The sequence below is a fragment of the Papilio machaon genome, chromosome 6 (genome assembly GCF_912999745.1).
Source record: "Papilio machaon chromosome 6, ilPapMach1.1, whole genome shotgun sequence".
Classification (NCBI taxonomy): Eukaryota; Metazoa; Arthropoda; class Insecta; order Lepidoptera; family Papilionidae; genus Papilio; species Papilio machaon.
The window spans coordinates 9,118,226-9,138,974 of NC_059991.1; the positions used below are offsets into that span (position 1 = coordinate 9,118,226).

The 20,749-nt window shown below is 33.6% G+C and overlaps 1 protein-coding gene across 1 annotated transcript in view; it reads right to left on the reverse strand.

The window, feature by feature from the left end:
- Nucleotides 1-19,673, reverse strand: part of LOC106709943 — a 98,141-nt gene extending 78,468 nt beyond the window's left edge. The window contains exons 1-2 of the mRNA XM_014501874.2: nucleotides 19,127-19,673; nucleotides 2,633-3,092 (exon numbers count right to left, since the gene is read on the reverse strand). Of these exons, the coding sequence (XP_014357360.2) occupies nucleotides 2,633-2,849 (217 nt within the window). The 5' untranslated portion in view covers nucleotides 2,850-3,092; nucleotides 19,127-19,673. The remainder of the gene's footprint in view (nucleotides 1-2,632; nucleotides 3,093-19,126) is intronic.
- Nucleotides 19,674-20,749: the final 1,076 nt, after the last annotated feature.

A 20,749-nucleotide genomic window follows, 5' to 3' on the forward strand; every position in this document is an offset into this window, starting at 1 on the left:
ATTAAAACAAGATTTAAAAAATAATTAGTAAATTTCTAATATCATTAGTTCACAAATGTGTATTATAAAAGTTATAGCTAGCATAACTTTTAATAAAATAAACCAAACACAAATAACACATAAAAAAAAGAAAAAAAAAACAACATCAAAACCGGTATGAGGTCCCAACATCCCAGCAAAAGTTAAATGAAAGAATCAAGTTAACCCAAACATAATAAGGGATAAATGCTTGCGTCGACTATTAGGGCCCAACTTTTCGGACAGGTGTTCACGGAATGGATAATAAATTTCAACTTTTTATAACAATATCCGATCTGAGGGTGCCTAGGGCAGGTGAGACGTCACTCGTTACAACTGTATTAGAACGCATAAAGGTAAAATACATTAATTGCTGTCGGAGGGGCGAACAGAAACAATAAGGCTGAGTTTTTCGGGAACTATTGTCCGGGAACACCCCCCTCCCACGTCACGGTCGCCGCTTCGCCCTGATTTCAAATGTCGGCTGGAAAAAATGTTGTGCTTAAGTATCAACCCTAAGGCTGTTTTGCGTGTAATCTACTTACTTTCTGAGGGAAAATTTGTGTTATTTCAGTCAGTGCCTATGCTTTTTTACTTTCTCTTAACGTTAGTGTTATGTTTGGAAACAAGGAAATATAATTGAAGTAAGAAATGGAAATAATGTCTTTGCTTTTTACATGAAATAAGGAATGATCGAATAAAATTAATACAAGAAGTAACTTTATTGAATGAAACTTAAACTTTTTTGGCGCTTACAATTTTATTAGTACTTAGAAATCGATGTGAGAGAGGGACACGTGTGACCTTTTTACGGTTAACGGTAGAATTGACCGCTCGTGATTGTTTGATTTACATTGCGCTGCCAATACCCATGATGAAATAACAGGTCCTTATTTCGCCGGCGATCAATGTAACACAGCGACACGCTCGAAGCATACGAAATTGATAATAAACTCAATTTAGTTTTGATATCTATTCGACTAACAATTTTGTAGGGATTATACTAGCTGTCGCCCGCGACTCTGTTCGCGCGGCATTAAAAAAACTTAATAAGTAGCACTCGTATTCTTCCAGACTATGTTCTACATCTGTGCTATTTTAATTTCATTAAGATCCGTTGAGCTGTTCCGGAGATACCTTTAAACAAACATCCATCCATCCATCCATCCATACATCCATCCATCTAAACATTCGCATTTATAACATTAGTAAGATGTAACACTATATGTTAGATAGAAAACTTTTACAAAATTGATTGCCTTTCTGATGTATCTCAAAGCAGTTATTTAAAACATTTAGAATATAAAAATATTACGTAAGTAAAGTTTATTTATTGTGCGATAATAATGTAATTGGTTAGTTACATTTTTTGGTTGATACATAAAGGTATTTAATTCAAAGTATCAGAATAAGAATAGTAGCGTAAATTACTAAACTTAACCCGATGACTAACTTGTAATACGATACTATTGTTAACTTAAGCTAAAGTTACAAGACGACCATCAAATGATAACGAAGTCACGGTTGAATCAAAGGAATATAAAGTACTCGTTGCTTCGTAACTTTAAACCTTTTGCGGTCTCATTGAAGCTTTCGGTTGATCTTGTCGCGTCTTCAAACGTCAAATAAATGTTAAATAGCTCTTAAATCCGTTTTATGTCCGTAAACTCAAAGCTCGCACGATGTTATTTCTGTACTCGCATGATTAATTTGATATCAGCATGCTGAGATTATTGGAGAGAAATTTACTGTCCGAATGTAAAACGATATTAAGGTAGTGATATTCTTAATGCTGGAGTTTTAATAGATTTATATCTCTTGAATAATTTGAACATTGATTATGTTTCATACAACTTTGTGTTAAGTAATTATACATTACAAAAAAAACGCAAATGTATTCATTTTACATTAATATACTAAATATAGTTTCAAAAAGATTGGCTTTGTATTAATGAGGCTAAATTTTACAAAGTAACTGAATTATAACGGCACGTATCATAATGGAACTTAACAATAAAATGTGGTATTTTGTCTTCTCCAACATAGGAAAAGAACCACCCAACATACAAGTATGTAATATGTTGTTCAATCAGTCTGCTCGCAGTTGAACTGAGCGTCGATTATACGTACAACTATATATACGACGATGTTGGAACTTAAATCGCAATTTCGACTCTCGACAGACTTTTATTTCTTAGTTCGCAACGACAAATCCTTTATTGAGATTGAAAGCTCGTTGGAAACGCTTAACTTGCGCCGTATTCAGCCATGTCCCAATAATAAACATGTTTTTATCTGCCGAAAATTGAGATTCAACGAGAGTCTCGGTTCTGTGAAGATTAAATAAAGAGCGAGTAAGTTCCATCATAATAAATATGCCAGAAATTTACTTTGGCTTCTCCAGATTCTTTTATGCTTGAAGCTTCATTAATTCGTAACAACGTAAGATTAATGATGCGCGAACGTCAGATGTTATCTTTACGGATTACGTAAATTGAAAGGTTAAAGAGAACGTTTTGAACGACGGAGTACAAAGAGACTAATTAAGACGAACTGAATTAACGATAGCCTATTGTAGCGATTAACTGATTATGTATATTACTAAAGTACGTACCATCTTTTTTGACGGTGTTGCCGAGAGGCAGGCAGCCGGCTAGACACACGCAGAGGATCCACTTCAGCATGAGCGTGAGGCGAAAACCTCGACGCTCCGGGCCCCTTTGGTGCCGCACCCTCGATCGCTGGAGCTCCGGTTCCTCGTGGTGCCGAACCCCCGACCGCTGTAGCCCCGGCCCCTCGTGGTGCCGCGCCCTCGGCCGCTGTCGTCCCATGTTCCCACATCCACTATCATTGGTCCACTTCACACAAACTCAACACACATTATCACGTTTACGCTGACTCAAGTAAACTAGATCTACCACTATTATAGATCGACTGGTTCCCGTTTTCACTGATCGTACTGCATTATCTGACTTTTCAACACTATCGGTTGACCTTAGTAGAATATTATCACTTAGTTCCCTAATTCAGTTTACTGATAGATCACTTCTGAGCTTCATAGTTTTGACAGCAATCTGGAACAAATAATTATTTTAAAGTTTAGCTAGTATTAGTTTTCGAACATAAACATAGAGTGGTATCGATAAGACTAAATAACTAGTTACAAAATCTATTTATTTTCAGTACGATCAATGTGCTCATTTTCATATTCCACAATCGTTGGTAGAATTGACAATTCTAAAGGAATTCATTTTTCTATTGGTGATATATGTATAAAATCCTTGCAGTAATGATTGAGTCACACAGAAATCCGAAACCAAAGGCCTTTCTATGTACAGTAAGTAGTTCAATATCCCTCGAATAAGTAAACTAAATTAAGAAAACATTTTTGTCTGCCTTTATTGCGTTAACATAGTGGTTTAGAGTCGGGAGTTAATTAATTTTTCTTTATATTAGCTGTTTTATTATTTCTAATGTTGCCAACATTACATTAATTAACAAAATCATAGCTCCCTTACTTTCTTTTAGCTCGGCAAAGGAATTTGTAATAAGGCTAGTAATTTAGGTTAAATATTTGTTTTTAACTAATGTAATAGCAAAGCATTAAGTGCTAAATTACATAGCGGTCTGCGGTCATAGCGAGTTCTGTTTAAAAATCAAAAATAGTTTCGAAATACAGTTTTGTTGAATGACTAAAAGTGAATAAAATTACGAATTAAAACAAATATTTATAATAATATAGGTCTCTGCGAGCAATAAAAAATACGTCTAGCAGTAAGTTAACGTAGAGTTAGTAAGAAATAAACAAAAAAGAAATAATCATTTTTACATGTCTAATTAATAAAGCATATGTAGTTATTTTCAAGTGAATTAAAATCTAAGATGCAAAATATTACTGCTATTTACATTAAAAAAATTAGGATTGCGCACACAAATCGTGAACTTTAGCTGACATAGACTTTGCTCGGTGCCGCTTTTGTTTCCGACAGCGTACGAATTCTCTGGAGTGCAGAATCGCAATCGATTGATAGCGTCGTTGTCAGGACAATGTTTGTGAATCACATTCAAGATTCATTCCTTCGATATGCTTCAAGACAACGTCCGTAAGTATTGTTATCACTTGTCAATAATGTCATGCAGTCCACCTTAATGTAGAGGTAAGTACTTACAGCCACGCTACTCGTTAATAAGTCACTAAGAAGACAATTAGGGTTAATTTAGAAGAAAAATTCTACACTGCAGAAATCCTTAAATATGATTCTGTTTGCGGCAGGTAGCTTTCAAAATACTAAATTCTATCGATGTACATTTTTCAAAGTTTTTCTTTTTCTACTAACTATTGGGCTTATGTAATAACTAAAAGGTCGTGTAAAGCCAATTAAGAAATCATTGGAATATTTTACCAGTCACTTTCAATATTCACGAAATAAGAACCGAGTAAGGAATTTTGCGTGCGCCTTGAAATTTTAAGTAGAGCTTTAGTGGTAAGTGGAGACGAATGCGAATAGAAGTGGCTCTTATAAATCAAAACGTTTAAACTGATCGTGTGATAAGCTTTTATAGTATTAATGGGTAGCTTTTGCGTGAAGCTCGCTCGCTCCAAGAGCATTGGAAAGCAAAGTTGACGACATCACAAGTTGTGTTTTTATAATTAATGGTCGCTTTATTCGTGACTTATTTAATTGAGAACAATTTAATTTGGGGTCGCTTGCTCGCCGCCGCCGTCTGATGTTTGTGTTTTCCTTGATTCAATTGAAATTTCTCGTCGAAGAAAATATTTGAAATACCCATTGTTCTAACATTTAACGGTCATAGAAATTTTGTTTAATCATTGTATAAAGAAATATTGTCAAAGTTTATTTAGTATTCTGTTCATATTGTATCTACTAGTCCTTCAGCTTAAATTTATGCATGCTCTTTATCCCTCGGTTTTTTGAAGTTATTTTAATAATAAATGTATCTTGTTGAAAAAATATTTTACTAAAACAAATGTAATGACCCGTAACATACGCGTTTCGGTCTACAAAAATCACGCAAGACATTTCATCGAACCAAAATAATACACAGTATAACCAAAGGAAACTATGCTTTATTGCAAGGCCATAAAATCGTAAGCCACCGCAAACCTATAATTGTTTCCGTACGTCACGCGATCTGCTTATTGGCGGAATAAAAATAACATTATTAAGCTCAGGGCTCCACAAAGTTATGATCGTTGGCCCATTCAATCAAATTGCTATTATAATAATAAATTTTGCTGGTCGTCGTTTGTGGGTCACTGCAGCTACTGCGATCGCTGACGGCATAATGACAGGGTAATAGGCTTAGCTACGTCAAGCTACACCACTACAATGAGTCAAGCTTGTCATTTTAAGCTATTCAATAAAATCGTGAATAGCTAGCTTTGCTTCTGATCTAATATCTATTTACTCATTAAATTGCAGATATAAAGCCTACGTAATACTTGGTCCTCGTATAACAGGATATCTCATGTCTAGTATCTCTAAGTTAAAAAACCTCGTCTTAGTTTCGACTACAATTTTTCTATACTCTTCAATCATCGTCAAGTATTATCGTTGAAGTTACACGAAATAAGTTTAATGTTAAACGAATAGGTTGCTATCTTTGATTAAATATAAGTTAATTAAACCTAAGCACTATGTCATAGATATATACACTTGATAAGCTACTAACATATAATTAAGTAAAATTTAATCAGCACATGGTTATTTACAAGTAATCCCCATGCAAATGTTAATACAATCCAACTAATTTCAAGTGCAAACAGACCTAAGGCCAAGCCAAATACAATGCAAATGTACACAGAGTTACTAAGACTGTAATAGACTGAGCAAGCGGACTGGCGTATTGTAATGAACATTGCGTCAAAATGTTAACGCTACAACTAAGATTTGCAATTATTCATTCAAATGAAATTTAAAACATTATTTATCTTAACCTATAAACGTTCTATGTAAGTCACAATCGTAAATATATTCAAAATTTCAATATTTGTAAATATATACGGAAAGTTCAGTTAATCGTGGTCAAGTACATATGTACCTTTTGTTGATTGCTTACCACTTGTCATATTTTATTGAGTATCTCATGCCTCGAATTGACGATAAGAAATATTTATGACACGCACTAAAGCTACGGGGGTGCGAAAATTACTTATACGGTGTTATTTTTAATAGGCCATATTATGACCACTTCACACAGTTATAACGTGATATAACGTCTAGCTTTATGACACTCTAATTTCGTGATTGCACCTGCTGCTATAAATGCATGGCATCGACATTTATGACAGGGATTTATTTATACAAGGCACTAAGTCCCCCGGAAGAGATGGAGCTATTAATTTTAAGTGCCTCTGAATACGTATAAAAATTATAAAGAAATTAATTTTATAACAAGTGAAGAAACTAGTAAAGAATATTAGTGTTTTGATGGATCAAGACCTTAATATTATTAACAAAGTACTATATAATTTAATTATAACTAACATTCAAACCAGACAAATAAGTACAGAGTATAAATATCCAATTCGAGAATTTGATACTTGTAGTACCATCAATAGTAAACTGATAGATTAAAAACTATAATCGAATGTTGTTAGTGATTGTACACTGAACAAGTGAGTTGTTCATACACATTCCCGTACTAATAAATAAATCAAACCAAAACAACAAACATATCCACAAATCGTTGTACAAACACGAATGAATGTAGGTGAAAAAAGAAAAAACTAGTTCAAACTCGGCATCCCATTCGTGCGACTTCACACTGCGCTGAACACCTTTACAGCTTAATTGGTTTTTGAACCACAGCCTTACCTCTCTATTGAGTACAGTCGGAGAAAAAAGTGCATCGGCTCAGGTAAGCATTTGAAGAGCTAGGATTGCGCACAATGGATCCGTGGGCGTACATTTCAAGCCGCCCTCAATGAATGGAGCCTGTCAAAACCGACCCACGACCGACAATACTCCGGAATCCTAATACAACCAGTTTATTTCTGTATTGTTCGTTTACAATGCGATGGAGTATCCGACGATCGTCGATTTTAATACGTTTTGAAATTGAAGTATAATTTGTTATGAAAGATTAATATTATAGTCTAAAAAAGGATTTGAGGCCAAATAACTGGAATCTTTAATTCTTCTAAATGAGCTGGTCATCATATAACATAAGGTAAACTCGATCACTTGTCTGCCTACTCGTATATCAATGAAAACGTGGTTCAAAATGCATTATACTTTTAAGTAATTTACTGCACACATAAAGTAAGTATTATATAAATTATAACTATTAATATTTCTGTAGAGATGCTTAAAATAAACAGAACATTTCTCTTCTGCAAATGTCTCCGCCGTTTTGACACCTCCAAATTGGAGGAACGGTGTGGGAATAGAAATGTACAAGTTAAAAATTGTCCCTAGCGATGGTTTTTAGACATTATTACGGAAGGATGCAAGATCAATACAAACGAATTCTCATTGAAGGATTGTGTTATGCCTTTATTTACATATCACAAGATTTTAGTCATAATAATTAACTGTAGCAATGAATTGCACCGCTAACTATGGATCTGCTTTTTCTACGTGAATATCTTGAAGCTACACCGACCATATAATATCCATACAGGGCAAATCTCCACCATTACCAGGATGTCATTCCTTGTATATGTTAAAAGATCGTGTGAAAGGAAAAAGCGTAAGACGATGTACTATTATGGAAAATTGTTGGCCATATAAAGGTAATTAAAAAAAATCATAAAAACGCAGCTATAAGACGCATGTTAGAAAGAAACTTATATTTAGAAAAAAGTTTTTGTATTATTCCATAGTGTGCTTTTAAAGATCGTGTTAAAGAAGAAATTTTAATAGCTTAAATTAAAGTCGACTCAGTACATTTCTCAGTGCACGGAAAGCGTGCTGGAAGGTTGGAGATATTATATAGAGGCATAGTTATATCTGATGGACAGGAATAATGAACGTGGCTTGAAACCGTTTAAACTAACGATAAGTTTATATTCAAAGTCAACTAATATACGATAGAGGTCGTTTATAATCCGTTTATTATTTTAGTGGTTAATAATCAATTGAATTTATGTTCTATCAAAAACGTTAAAAACTGTATTTTTAAACAGAATAATTGTTCACTAAATTCATGCGTTTTCACGCAATTTTCATTTATGGTATATTGAAATATTTATAAAACATTGACACACTAAGACTACAATTAAGCTAGCTACAATAAAATACAAAACCTACTAAGCAGGTTTATCAAGTTCATTTATGTTCAATATCAGACTCACTACTGCTGTCATATGACTTGCTTTGTAGCGTTAATGACGAGCTGATTGCTTAACGCAATTAACTTCGACTATGTTAATATATTAAACGCTAAGTACAAACCGCAAAACACATTGACAACTAAATAAGACAACGTTGGTGCGGCCAATGGATGTATGCGTCTTCTTTATTTGATCTTTGGCAATATTAAAAATGAACTATCCCTAGTCTCTGTCACTGATTAATGATAGTTATATTAGGCAAACATCCATTGTGGATACAAAGTATAAGTTAAGAAGAAGAAAACTGACATTGAGTTCTGAGCTAAGATTATACAAGACTCTTCAGATTTAATTCTAAACAAGCTTGAACAAAGATAGCAATCGCTACCCGCGTCCAACCGTGATTATTAACTCCTTATCATGACACGGGATAACCCAGTGCCCTACTTTATACTTAACTAAGTGAATCGGTCGGTCGAGATTAGAAACTAACTTGGTAGTCAAGTTACTTAACCTTTCAGAGTACCACAAAATCATTTTTAGTTTTTAACTTAGATTATTTAATGGCATTGAGGTGGTTGTAATTTTGTCTTGAATGACCCTTCGGTACTTAAGTGAATAATGAGACCGTTGATTATTATATCCGCCTTTGCCTTAAAATAAAAAACTTGATCAGGTTTTCAACATCAATTTTAGATTTACGACGAATATGATTCGTGTAAAGTCCCACAAATATGACAGTGATTTATATTAAAGTAATAGACTGGTTACTAATACTATAAAATAAAATTATTATAGTTGAGTGAGTGGTAAGTAGTCAATAAAAATTAGTTCACATGAGGTCATGAGCTCATTTGCTTCTAGCAAATGAAAAAAAAAAAATCTACACAGGTGGCGGTTACAGTATGGAAATAGTCCGAGAGGGGAGACAATAAAAGGTGTCTAGGATAGCAGCTTGTAGAGCGATGCATATTGCCATTGTTGCTATGAGGGTACCCGCTCGTTCGGAAATAACTCGGTCAATCGCCGATACACGAGGGCGCAATTCGTATGGTTACAGCTCTATTGAGATCTGATGACACGATTGCGCTTTCATTTGAATTACACAATGTAATACGCTTCTAAATCTGTTCATTACAACGTACCTGGTTCTTAACGGTTAAAACTATCATTAATACGTTCAATACTCATAATAAATGGATATTTTAGTATGTATATAACTATCAAAAGTATAGTAGTTGCATAACTTTCATCAACGAAGAAGGGGATGCACAGGAAGAGAATATTTATTTCCCCTTCCTATGCGTCCCCTCTTCTGCCAAACCCACTTCACTTTCCATCCTTTCCTAATAAGAAAGGAGTGGGAAGGGAAAGAGGACTAAATTTAGGCCTCCGGCACTACACTCATCAGACGAAACGCGGAATTGCTTCTACTTCACGCCGGTCTTCTGTTCAGTCGTGGTATTTCACCGGTCGACCCGGCCCATTTGTGCACCCAATAAATATTGTTGTTGAGGGATACTACCACTGTTAAATAATAATAGTCACTTTGAAATTAAACCTACTACGGTATTTTGAAAGTTTCACCTTTAAAGCGAAAATATTCAGGCTAATTTTCACAATCTACTTCATATAGCTTACAAAATTACATTACAAAGAATCACAAACAGCCAATGTCAAACGTATGAAGCATTGAAACTAGAGTACATTTTCAAAATGGCGGAGTAACGCCGCGCGCACGTGCTTCGGATAAGTGGCAAGATGGACGTGTGCAAGTGCGTTACTCCACAACAGACAATACCGTCTGCATATGACATAAATGCAACTACATGAGTATCTTTTATAAATTTTCTTGTCAATTTTACTTCGTTCATCTTTCGAAAATGGCCAAAAATTATACTTCGAAAGTAATTTGTAGTTTGTTGGCAGGATTTACCTCATTATTTTATTACTCCATTAGTCATAAGTATTTGTCACGGTTAAAATAACACTTGCTTATATTTTTGAACAATACTAAAACGTTGTTATAGATTACAAATTTATTATAATACATTGTCATGCATCTAAGCCTACTTCCTTTAGAATAAGTCTCTACATGTCAGCTGTGTTTTTGTTCTTTTTTATTGAAAGATTCAACTATTGGAATGGTGGAATGATAATATTTTGAAACATATTTTAAAGTGGTCTTGGTTTTATTTATTTTTTAACTATAAAAGTAAACATATTAACAACTATCATATGACAACAGGAGTTTTATGTATCACAATACATTACATATACTTTGCATTATATATTACCGTCTCATCCCTCGAGATGAAATGTTTGCACGTATTCTTGGTGCTCACAGCAGCTAGCGAAGTGCTGCCGATAGCTTGAGCACACTATGAACTCACCACTGTTATATACTTACATTTTTGTATATTTGAGCAGTTTAAAGTTTTACTTAGTGCATACGTAAAGGTGAGTATACACGAGAGAATTTTCTTAAGCATTTCTATGTAATGTAACATTTTTATGAATGGTACAATACAGGTTAAAGCACAGTTTCCAAAGCACGTCTGGTTCGTGAAAGGGTAATACACTAGAACATATAGAGCGGCTTATTGTTCTGTTATAAGTAAATGCTCTAGTCTATACTCACCTTTACCATTTTAAGGTCTTAAATATTAAGAGAAAGCGCGACACAACTTTATTTACCTGATATAAAAAAATAAAAATGTGATTTCAATCCAAGTATTGATGTTTATACCTGATTGAAACAACTTCTGTAACATGATATATAAATCCGTAACGAATTTCATTACAGCTTTTATCTTTACAACATGCCCTTTTTAAAAATATAAATACTCGTTTCAGCATAGTTTTTATTTTCATATTGCATCCGGCTAAATTCAACATTCAGTGATGAGGGGTGCTCTGCGCCATCTGAAAGGCCTCGTCTACCGAAATAAAATCTGCGCCGGACCTAAGTGCAATTCACTTATTAATTTTGTTTTAAAAACATATAATTTTTAAATCATCATTAAGCAATTTTAAAATACTGTGATTGGGTAAATATATTAGGTATACTTAGGTTTTAACCAGTCTAGATAGACTTAACTATTGGTTTTGAATAAATAAATACGAGATAAGAAGAGTAAGTAATTTTTTAATACGTTTGTTTTTAATTACGTTGTAATGGTGCAAAGTATTAAACGTTATTTTATTTATTTATTTATTCAATTTAATTTCATAGTTTTACGTGTTAAACATACTAATTAAAACGTACTAAGCTTTCAAATAAAAAACATAATAAGTAGACTATGTGTTCTTCCAGACTATGATCTACGTCTATGCTAAATTTCATAGAGATCCGTTGAGCGAGTTTTGGAGATACATGAAGGTATCCATCTATCCATCCATCCTAAAATTCATGTTTATAATGTTAGTAAGATTTATTTGACTTTTGGAGCAGTGTCAAGTGTCCGCAGTGTCATGTCTCAAGAAATAAAAACCGATAGCAATCTATTAAAGTTTTATAACAAAGTTAGTGGTCAAGTCACAGATATTTTATGGTACATAAAGATAGGAAAACACATTGGTACGCGCCGTCAGGGAATTGATACGGCCTTAGATGTAGAGGCAGATAGCCTTTGAATACTTATGTACATACCTTCATACATATCTGACTATATAGAACTTCAAAATCAAACAAGTACTTTTAATACAATAAATGATATTAAACTTAATTAGCAACGAGCCTTCTCTATTTAAAATTGACCACACCATATTCCGTCTTAAAATTGATCCCATCCCTAGAGATTGAGGAATCCGATGTACCAAAAATGTGACAAAACAATTAAGTCTCTTTTTAAAAGTCAAAAAGTATCTATTTCTATTAAAGTAACGTGTGACGACAGTGTGAGTTAGGTCGTAGCGACCCTGCTGCCTGGCACGTAGGGAGGGTTTCAATTCGTTTGGAAATAAGTCGGTCAAACACTTGAATGAGCGCAGTGAAGTACTGGCAAACGCATTTGTTCATTTCGATGCTGCTACAATGACTGTTGGATTGTATTTTATGTAGACTACCTATCCAACATCCTACAAGGTAACAAAGACCATGTAATTTTTGAATTTTAGTTGAGCTTGATTATAGGCGTATTTCAAGTGATTGTTGCAGTTAAATCATTAGCTCTTGGTTTATTTTGTAAAATTAATATGAAAATTTTTAGTACTATGACGCTTCACACCGATTTGTCATTTACCAATAAACTAAAATTTGATACCTTAATAAATCAGCCAGTAAAATATTATCAAGTAGTAATAAAATAATAATGATCGAAAAAAATAAACCTATTTAATAGTAATTAATAGTAATTAAATAGGTTTATTTTTTTCGATCATTATTATATTACTCGATCTCCAATCACGTCGTTAGATTCAATAAAATAAGGGAAAATGTTTTGAAGTATTGTGTTCGGGCTTGTTACATTAATTTGTTGGGATGTCGGTCTGTTTATACTGTCGGCCAGTACAGACCACGGTCGGATATTTTATTTTGTTCTGTTTTTATTTAACAAGGCTAATTTTCAAAAGGTCTTACAATTAAAATGGTCATCGATCAATCATTGGATTTAAAATAATGATCTCGTTTAAGAATCCTTGATAAAATTTCCCCTATACGGTTCAAATTAGGATATTTAAAACCGAGCAGTTAAATATAAAACCCTCAATTCTTAATCCAAAATAAATTAATTTTAATATAAAAAACTCTCACATTCATAATTCTTTTTCTTATATCGTTTTTTCTCTTAATGATCTATGTTCTCCATTATTCCGTAAAGTATACTTCAATAAATCAAAGCTATTTATCTTCATCGGACCGAGAGGATACTCTGCCGAGATCATAAACAATTTCTACGCTTATTTTTATACGAAATGTTCAATCATAAACTCAATATCATACTAAAGAAATCGTTACAAAAATTACGAAATCATATATGAAATTTATAATGAATTAATTTACCGTAAATTATTTGAATAGATATCTCGAAAGACAGATTAGGATTAACTAGAATAGGAAACGGTTAAAACACTCACGTACATTTGTCCGGTGTCGGCACCGACTAGTTTCGAGCCCATCGGGGGCTTTTCATCAGGGTGAGTGGGACTGGTATTATTTCGCGGACGCGGCCCGTTATAAACTTTTGCATGTTCGTCACCTTCTTCGATAAGAATTAAAAAAACTGTTTCTTGCCCTTTAACCGTTATAATACTAGCCGTCAACCTTGCTAACCAATAACTAAAGTTGTTCAGTAAAGTACAAGGGCTTTGCAAACCGTTCCCTAACAAATGGACCATGAACAGGGTTAAAACACACAAGAAATACCCGCACCGACTTCAACTAACTTAAAATAGTTGCTACTGTATTTGACGTGGGTTTAACCACGTACGGATTTATGAAGGTTAAACGATTCGAGAAAAACTAATTATGATTTACATTCTACTTCTGTAAGTAATGTTAAAAAATTAGGGATTAAAGTTGAGATTTTTTACACTGTATTTTTTATTTACTCTAAATTATAATGAGTGGAACAAAGTTTAGTGATAATAATGCGTACTAATCAAAGGAAAAAATGTGTTATGAATAAGCTTCCCAGCTTGCTCAGGACTTCAGAAAATAAAAAATAAAATTAAGTATCCTACACGTTCTTCCAAACTGTCTTCTGCATCAATGTAAAATTTAACTGAGAATTATTATTCCACGTAAATTTTTGAATTTAGTAAGATAAGATAGTGTTCTCTGCCTACTCTCTCACTATCACTATATAATGTCTTATTTTATAAAATCTGCTTTAACAATGAGACGCATATTTTAAAGCTAGATGATTTTAATTTTGATGCGTCATATTTCTTTTTAATTAAAATTTTATTCAAGGAATTAAATCCGAGAGGTAATACCAGTGACAAGGACCGCGACCCCTTGTGGGAGCGTAATAAAAAGATAAAAAATCATTAATAACATTGTGGGATTTAGGAATGTGGGGAATTGAAACTGTACTATACCCAAAGACGGTTTTAAAAGATAGAATATATTACTGAGTTCAAACTTGTCATACTATTGCCAAAATATTGCTATCTCTGTTTCTGTCTCTGTATGGTGTCAAAGACAATGAAAGGGATTACTACATTTTTTATATAGAGACTTTGGTCCCAGAAACCAACTGATAGTCACATATCGTTCTCATAAACGTATTATACGTAACAAATACGCTTACGATAGATGTAATTTCATCTCTGCAGAGCTGTGAGTGGTCATAAATTACGCACCTTATCGGCTGACACCGAAGCTAACAAGTCTATTTACTGCCCACATAAAACACACATCCGTCTTAAAATAAAGTGGCCCATCAGTGACACATGTTTAAGGAAATCGTCCGTCAACTAAATTGTCTATCGATGCTGTTTCTCAGATTCATTTCAAGACGGCACGTGCAGTTTTACCATCACAAAAGTCCAAATGCGGATAGCACAGCTCTTATTTTGTACGTCATAAAGGTTTTTTTAGAATGGTTGTTTTGCAACGATATATTTAACTTGAGCTGTCAGCTGTCAGTCAGCGTGGCAGGCGTCGCGGGCTCACTTTTTCGCATGACCGCTCACGTTCAGGTAACCGAGGGAGGGATATCGTTTTATAAATAATAGATTCCCTCCGATACAAATATTTATCCAGTTAAAACCATGGATTTGTAGTGCACCGCGCTCGCATCAATTTAATTCCTTTACCTGTGAGTGTGAAGCCGACAATAAAGTGTAAATTGTTTTTTCGACTTTTAGTGTAAATTAAAAATAAAAAAGCTTTTCGGCCAGTTGATTTGATTACTGTCCGAAAAATGTTGCTAAAACAATATTTCGTATAATATTTTTTTCCACTTTTAATCCTCTTTACAAATAATATTTCAAATGTTTTGTTACTATATTATTGTATTCCTGATTATATAACTTGCAGCATTATTGTGATGGCTAAGACTGGAACGATGTATTCTAGTGGACAAATTACTTGATTAAACACTACGACATGTGCAAACGAAGTCAATTAATAACAATAGAATACAATCACTAGGTCAAATTAAATTAAATGTTTACGAAAATCGAAAACCACATAAAAATGTGCAATACTTTCTGTACAATCACAGACTTTCATGATTTATGGGAAATTAAAAATCTTATTCACTTACAATGAAAAGTTCAATGCTTCGATAAAATTACAAGAGAATTAATTTAGTTCTCATGAAATGTTTACTACCTAGAAATCTAACCATAAAAATGTGTATCTTGTTTCAGCAATGCAATAAAAAAAGTTTTCACAATAGAAGCGTACGTTGAACTACAAATAATTGGCTCTAAATATAAGCCTGATGGTGGAACGTAATGTAAATAATCGTAAAAAAGAAACATCCATTTAGCGTGGAAAAGGCAAAGGCGCGTCGAATCCGTCAATAGTTTCTCCAAGTTCATTCGACGCCGGATAAACAAGTAATGGAATATTCAAAGCGGGATAAACTAAATTTCATAACGTCTAATCCGGCACGCACATAGGCTGTACTGATTGCAGGTATGTTACCGTCAATTTGTGGACCTAGTCAGTCATCTTACTATAAATGCGAATGTTTAGATGGATGGATGTTTGTTTGAAGGTATCTCCGGAACGGCTCAATGGATCTTGATGAAATTTAGCAGATGTAGAACATAGTTTGGAAGAAGTCATAGGCTACTTATTACGTTTTTTCTTACTTCCGCGCAGACGGATTCGCGGGCGACAGCTAGTCCTGTTATAAATTGACAGTTATTACACGTTGCAAACTATTAATATTAGGTTTTTGTAGTGTAGAACTAACCGACGATTGGAATTTTACTTATAAAATTCATGAAGATGAGTCGATTATTCAATCGATAGTTTTAAGGTTGGATTATAAAATGTCGATGTTTACAACATAAAGGTGATGTCTACGGAACCAGTTAAAATGTTGATAACTGCCGCAGCAAAAGAAACGAGTTCGTGGCTATAGATTCTTGTTCTTATTGGTGTTGGTTCACATGAAGCTTTATTCTTTTTGGCTCGCCGTCCGCTGGCGCATCGGTTTGTCTTAGCGCATTCATTTTTATTATAGCTTATTTATTGCTCGATGCTTTTGTGTTATTCCTTCTTTTGTTTTAATTTAAATTGCCAACATTGCTTTTGAATAAATTTCGTGAACATGGCTTAATTTACCTCTTTCTCATATTCGTAGAGATAATAATGAGGTTTGTTTTAACAATGAGGGCATATAAATAATCCCTAGATTTGAAGTCTAGCTGATGCTTTTTGCTTTGAAACTTCGTACTTGATTTTTAAGTATCAATTTTCTTTATAGTTTTCTCCACTGCTGTGTAGAGCAGTACTTTGCTTTTATAAAACTACTAGTTTTGAATTCTGAGAAGTACAGGTACTGTGAAATATTTTCTAGCATTCTATTATATGAAACACTGCGTACTAATAAATTTATTTGTGAGGTCTTTTGGCAATGGCGTAGCTGCATGCGGCACATTTTGTTATCTTTAAATAATTGTTATTTATGTTGATTTAGTGGCAATTATGAATAGTTTATTTAGTAATATAGATAATATTGGTAACATAAACATTGCCTTATACTTATTTTATTAGTCTAAGCAAATCAAATATACGATTACAAGTATCAAAAACACTATACTGAATCAAAATTTTGACATAGACAAGTTTAAGACTTACCAACAACTAACCTTTACCACACATAAAGGAACAATTTAATAGAAAGATGCCAGTAGTTTCTTTACCACAAAAATGTTTAATTCATAACTTTATAGAAGCTGGAACATAAGTTATTTCAGATATCTGAGTGGTGTCGCTTTTGCACAAGACGCCGTTTATCAATCGGGCATCGCATCGAATTCACAATTCCGGAATGTATTTCCATTGTTTACGGAGTCCGGCTAACCTGTGCTGAGGACAAACGAAGCGTATATCAAATTCGGCTCATCTGAATAGAGATGAGAGCATGTAAACCGAGCTTGGGTTTCGTTTCAACTACTTAACTTTTGTAACCTCAATTCTATTTAGAAGCTGTTAAATTTATATGATACTAAACAGCTAAGCAACTCTTCGTATTTGTGCAATCAAATGCCACATTATTTTTAAGTAAAGAAATTCTGCATAATGAAACAGGTGATTTTAGCTTAGCTTGACCACCAAATTAATGGATTTAGAAGATACTGTTAATGTCTCTACCATTAGTTATAATCATTTTTATAAGTTAGATCGTTTACCATAGAAAATTTCCTATCAAAAATATTTATATCTATAATGGGTACTTCTACTGGAAGTAGCATCATCGTTGTACATCTGGTATTGTTATGTACAATACCGCCGTAGTGACTGGGTTGCCATAAAAATTATTTAAGATTCATTCATAAATACTAAATGATGAATGATAGATTGATCTGGACGAGAACCTGGTGCTCCGAGTACACATAAAGTGGGATAAACGCAGGGAAATTATGAAAACTTGTAACTATTATAAAAATAGTAGTTGTCTAAATATATTCAATGTCCACTCCCCGCTTGCTGCATTGTAGTATAGTCTGGTTACTGAGGCCTCGCTGCGTGAATTATGTTCTGTATTTTTTGAATCTATGGTCTTATTTGATAAAATATTTCAATGTAATATATTAAGGAAGGATATTTAAAAAAACGTTATTATCTTAAGAAGTGTATTCATTCGACATTTTCGATGGGATCAGTTACATTTTAAATATACTATTTAGTTTGCTAAAAAGCTTATGAGATAGAGATGTTATCTTTTGTTTATGACCAAAATATACCTACCGTGTAATACAATCTCACTTGACAAAGAACAATTCGATTGAATCGAAACAAAATGTTTCACATACATATAAGTATGATAAAAGAGATTCCATGACGTAAACAGAATGGATACAAAGTTGTTTCATCGTAACGCAATTTAAGGGACGTCAATTTGATTCCCCTTGACAAATATTAAACATTACAGAGGTTCTTTTTTCTCAAAGGGCCATCAAACGATTACTGAAGTAGAACACGAATCCGCTTATTGAGTTTATTAAAGCGACCGCGGAAGGAATCAACTAGAAAAGAACGGAAATACTATAGGAATTCTTTTGTCTTTAAAATAAAAAAAACAATTAATCGCCATTTAATAATAATAGCTAAGAATGATTGATTCACGAAGAACGTTTTTTTTTGTATGCTCTTGGTAAAACAAATAATAGAGATGCAACACACTAACGATAAAAAGAGTGTCAGAATAGGCCGGTCTGCAGGATGGTATCACAAAGAACTGTACTATTGTGTACTATAGGTAGGTAGTCTGCATATTTCTCCTGATTTATCCTTTAGAGTTACATACTCGTATGACGGAACTCACCCCTTTCATCTCATATTTTCCATATCCACCAATTCTTAGAAACAAGGCTCATAGAAACAAGGTAACGCATACCTATGTGGTATTAGTGTTGGTTTCAAATGTTGAATCAGACTCATCAGAAAATCCTTTTCGTTTAGCTCTTCAACATAAAAATAGTTGACCATAACGATAGTTTATAGCTTGTGGCGTGTACACCGTGTTCAAACAATAGTATAAAAAGAATAAAACAAAAACAAATAGATACATGTAACATTTAATATTTGAACAATTCATGCATCTAGATAGCTTTATAATTAAAACATAGTTACTTAATTAAATTTTATAATAAAAGGTGCGTGCAGTGTGTACGTACCTTAATCACTACAATAAAAGTTAGCACCGTAACTTTTTCGGTTAACACAAAACCGTACGTAAATTTATAGCGTCAGTCTGGTCCGGAATCCGAATGCTATAAACATTAAAATTTGCAACACAAATCGCACTGCAGTATCGGGTGCAGAGGTTTTTGTGTGCGGGTTAAAAGAAACCAACTGATTAGCATATAGCACGACTCTACGATTCACGTCTGTCCAACTAATATCCCTTACATATTCGTATCTCTAACCTAACTTTGACAACACATTACCGATTAAAGCACACAGTTACGACCGATTTATCGCCATAGAAAATGTTGTTTCATATCATTATTCAAGATACTACGACGCGAGGAGCAAAGCTTCTCTTTTTCACTCGAAACAACAGGTCGAATCACTTATTTATAACACTAACTCACTACTAAGAACATTGCAACACTTCTTTAATACATTGTTATTGAATGTCAATTTTTTTTAGTTTATTTGTTGTATTTATGTGTGGGTAAAGTGAGAGACCAAGACAAAGCACACGTGCGCATTGCAGGCGCGCATTCGGCCGACTGGCGTGAAGAGAAATATTACCCCGGGCGAGGGGTTTTAGCCCGGACGGCGCGCGGCGTGAATGCGTTCCGTTTCAACATTTTGCTATTGATTGTAGCTTTTTTGTTTAGCCAAAATATTAATCCCTTAGTAACTTTATGACAAGTTTTGTGTCTTTCCGTGCATAGTATCGTTTATAATATTTTATCTGTTCTTTGGTGACTCTATGAATGCCTAAAAAATCATAGATTGTATTTCCCGCTCAATTTTTTTCGTTACGCATTTGACGTGTCAGACTACATTCACTGGCGCAAGACTATACGTTTAATATATAAATATGAAATCCGAAAAGAAATTCGTTTAACTTTCTGTCCTAGTTGATAGGTAACGATTTTAGAAATTGAAATGAATTTTGAGTTTTACGTGCGACAAGAACAAGGGATCAGTGGCGCCATCTGTTTTATTTTGTCGCATTTAATAAAAGGAACAAACGAAACGAGATTCACATCCCCATTGCAAGAATGTATTAACCAATGTAACTTGACCTCTGCTTCCCTGTCTTTTTCTTGTATTGATGTTAATATTGCGTGTCAGTAATGATTGGTTTTCTGAAGAAATTGGGACTGCAATTTACGTTTCAAACAAGAAGGGGAAGAAAATGTTCAGACGTCAGTAATATTGACTTACAAATGATCAGTAGTAAAGGGCTGTGAATTCTCATTAAATGCATAGATGTGCTAATTTTTTTACTCACTTTTATTTGGTAATAGAAATATTCACGCACAAAAAATCGTTCTCCACGAATCTGTTTTATCGAATTTATGCAGTTTATGCAGAGATCTGTAGGACTTATACGACACGTAAATAGTCTCGTGGCAGAGATAGATAACCTACTATTAGGTACTTACGAACATACCTAAAAGTAGTTATTATGTAATTGAGAATTGATTTTCACATTTTATATTGACTGAGAATCTTTACTAAGATAAATAAGAAAGGAAATATCACTATATAGAAAACATTAAGAAATACGCTTTTTGAAACCATTATTATGATGATGATGATAAACTATGCAATAGTGA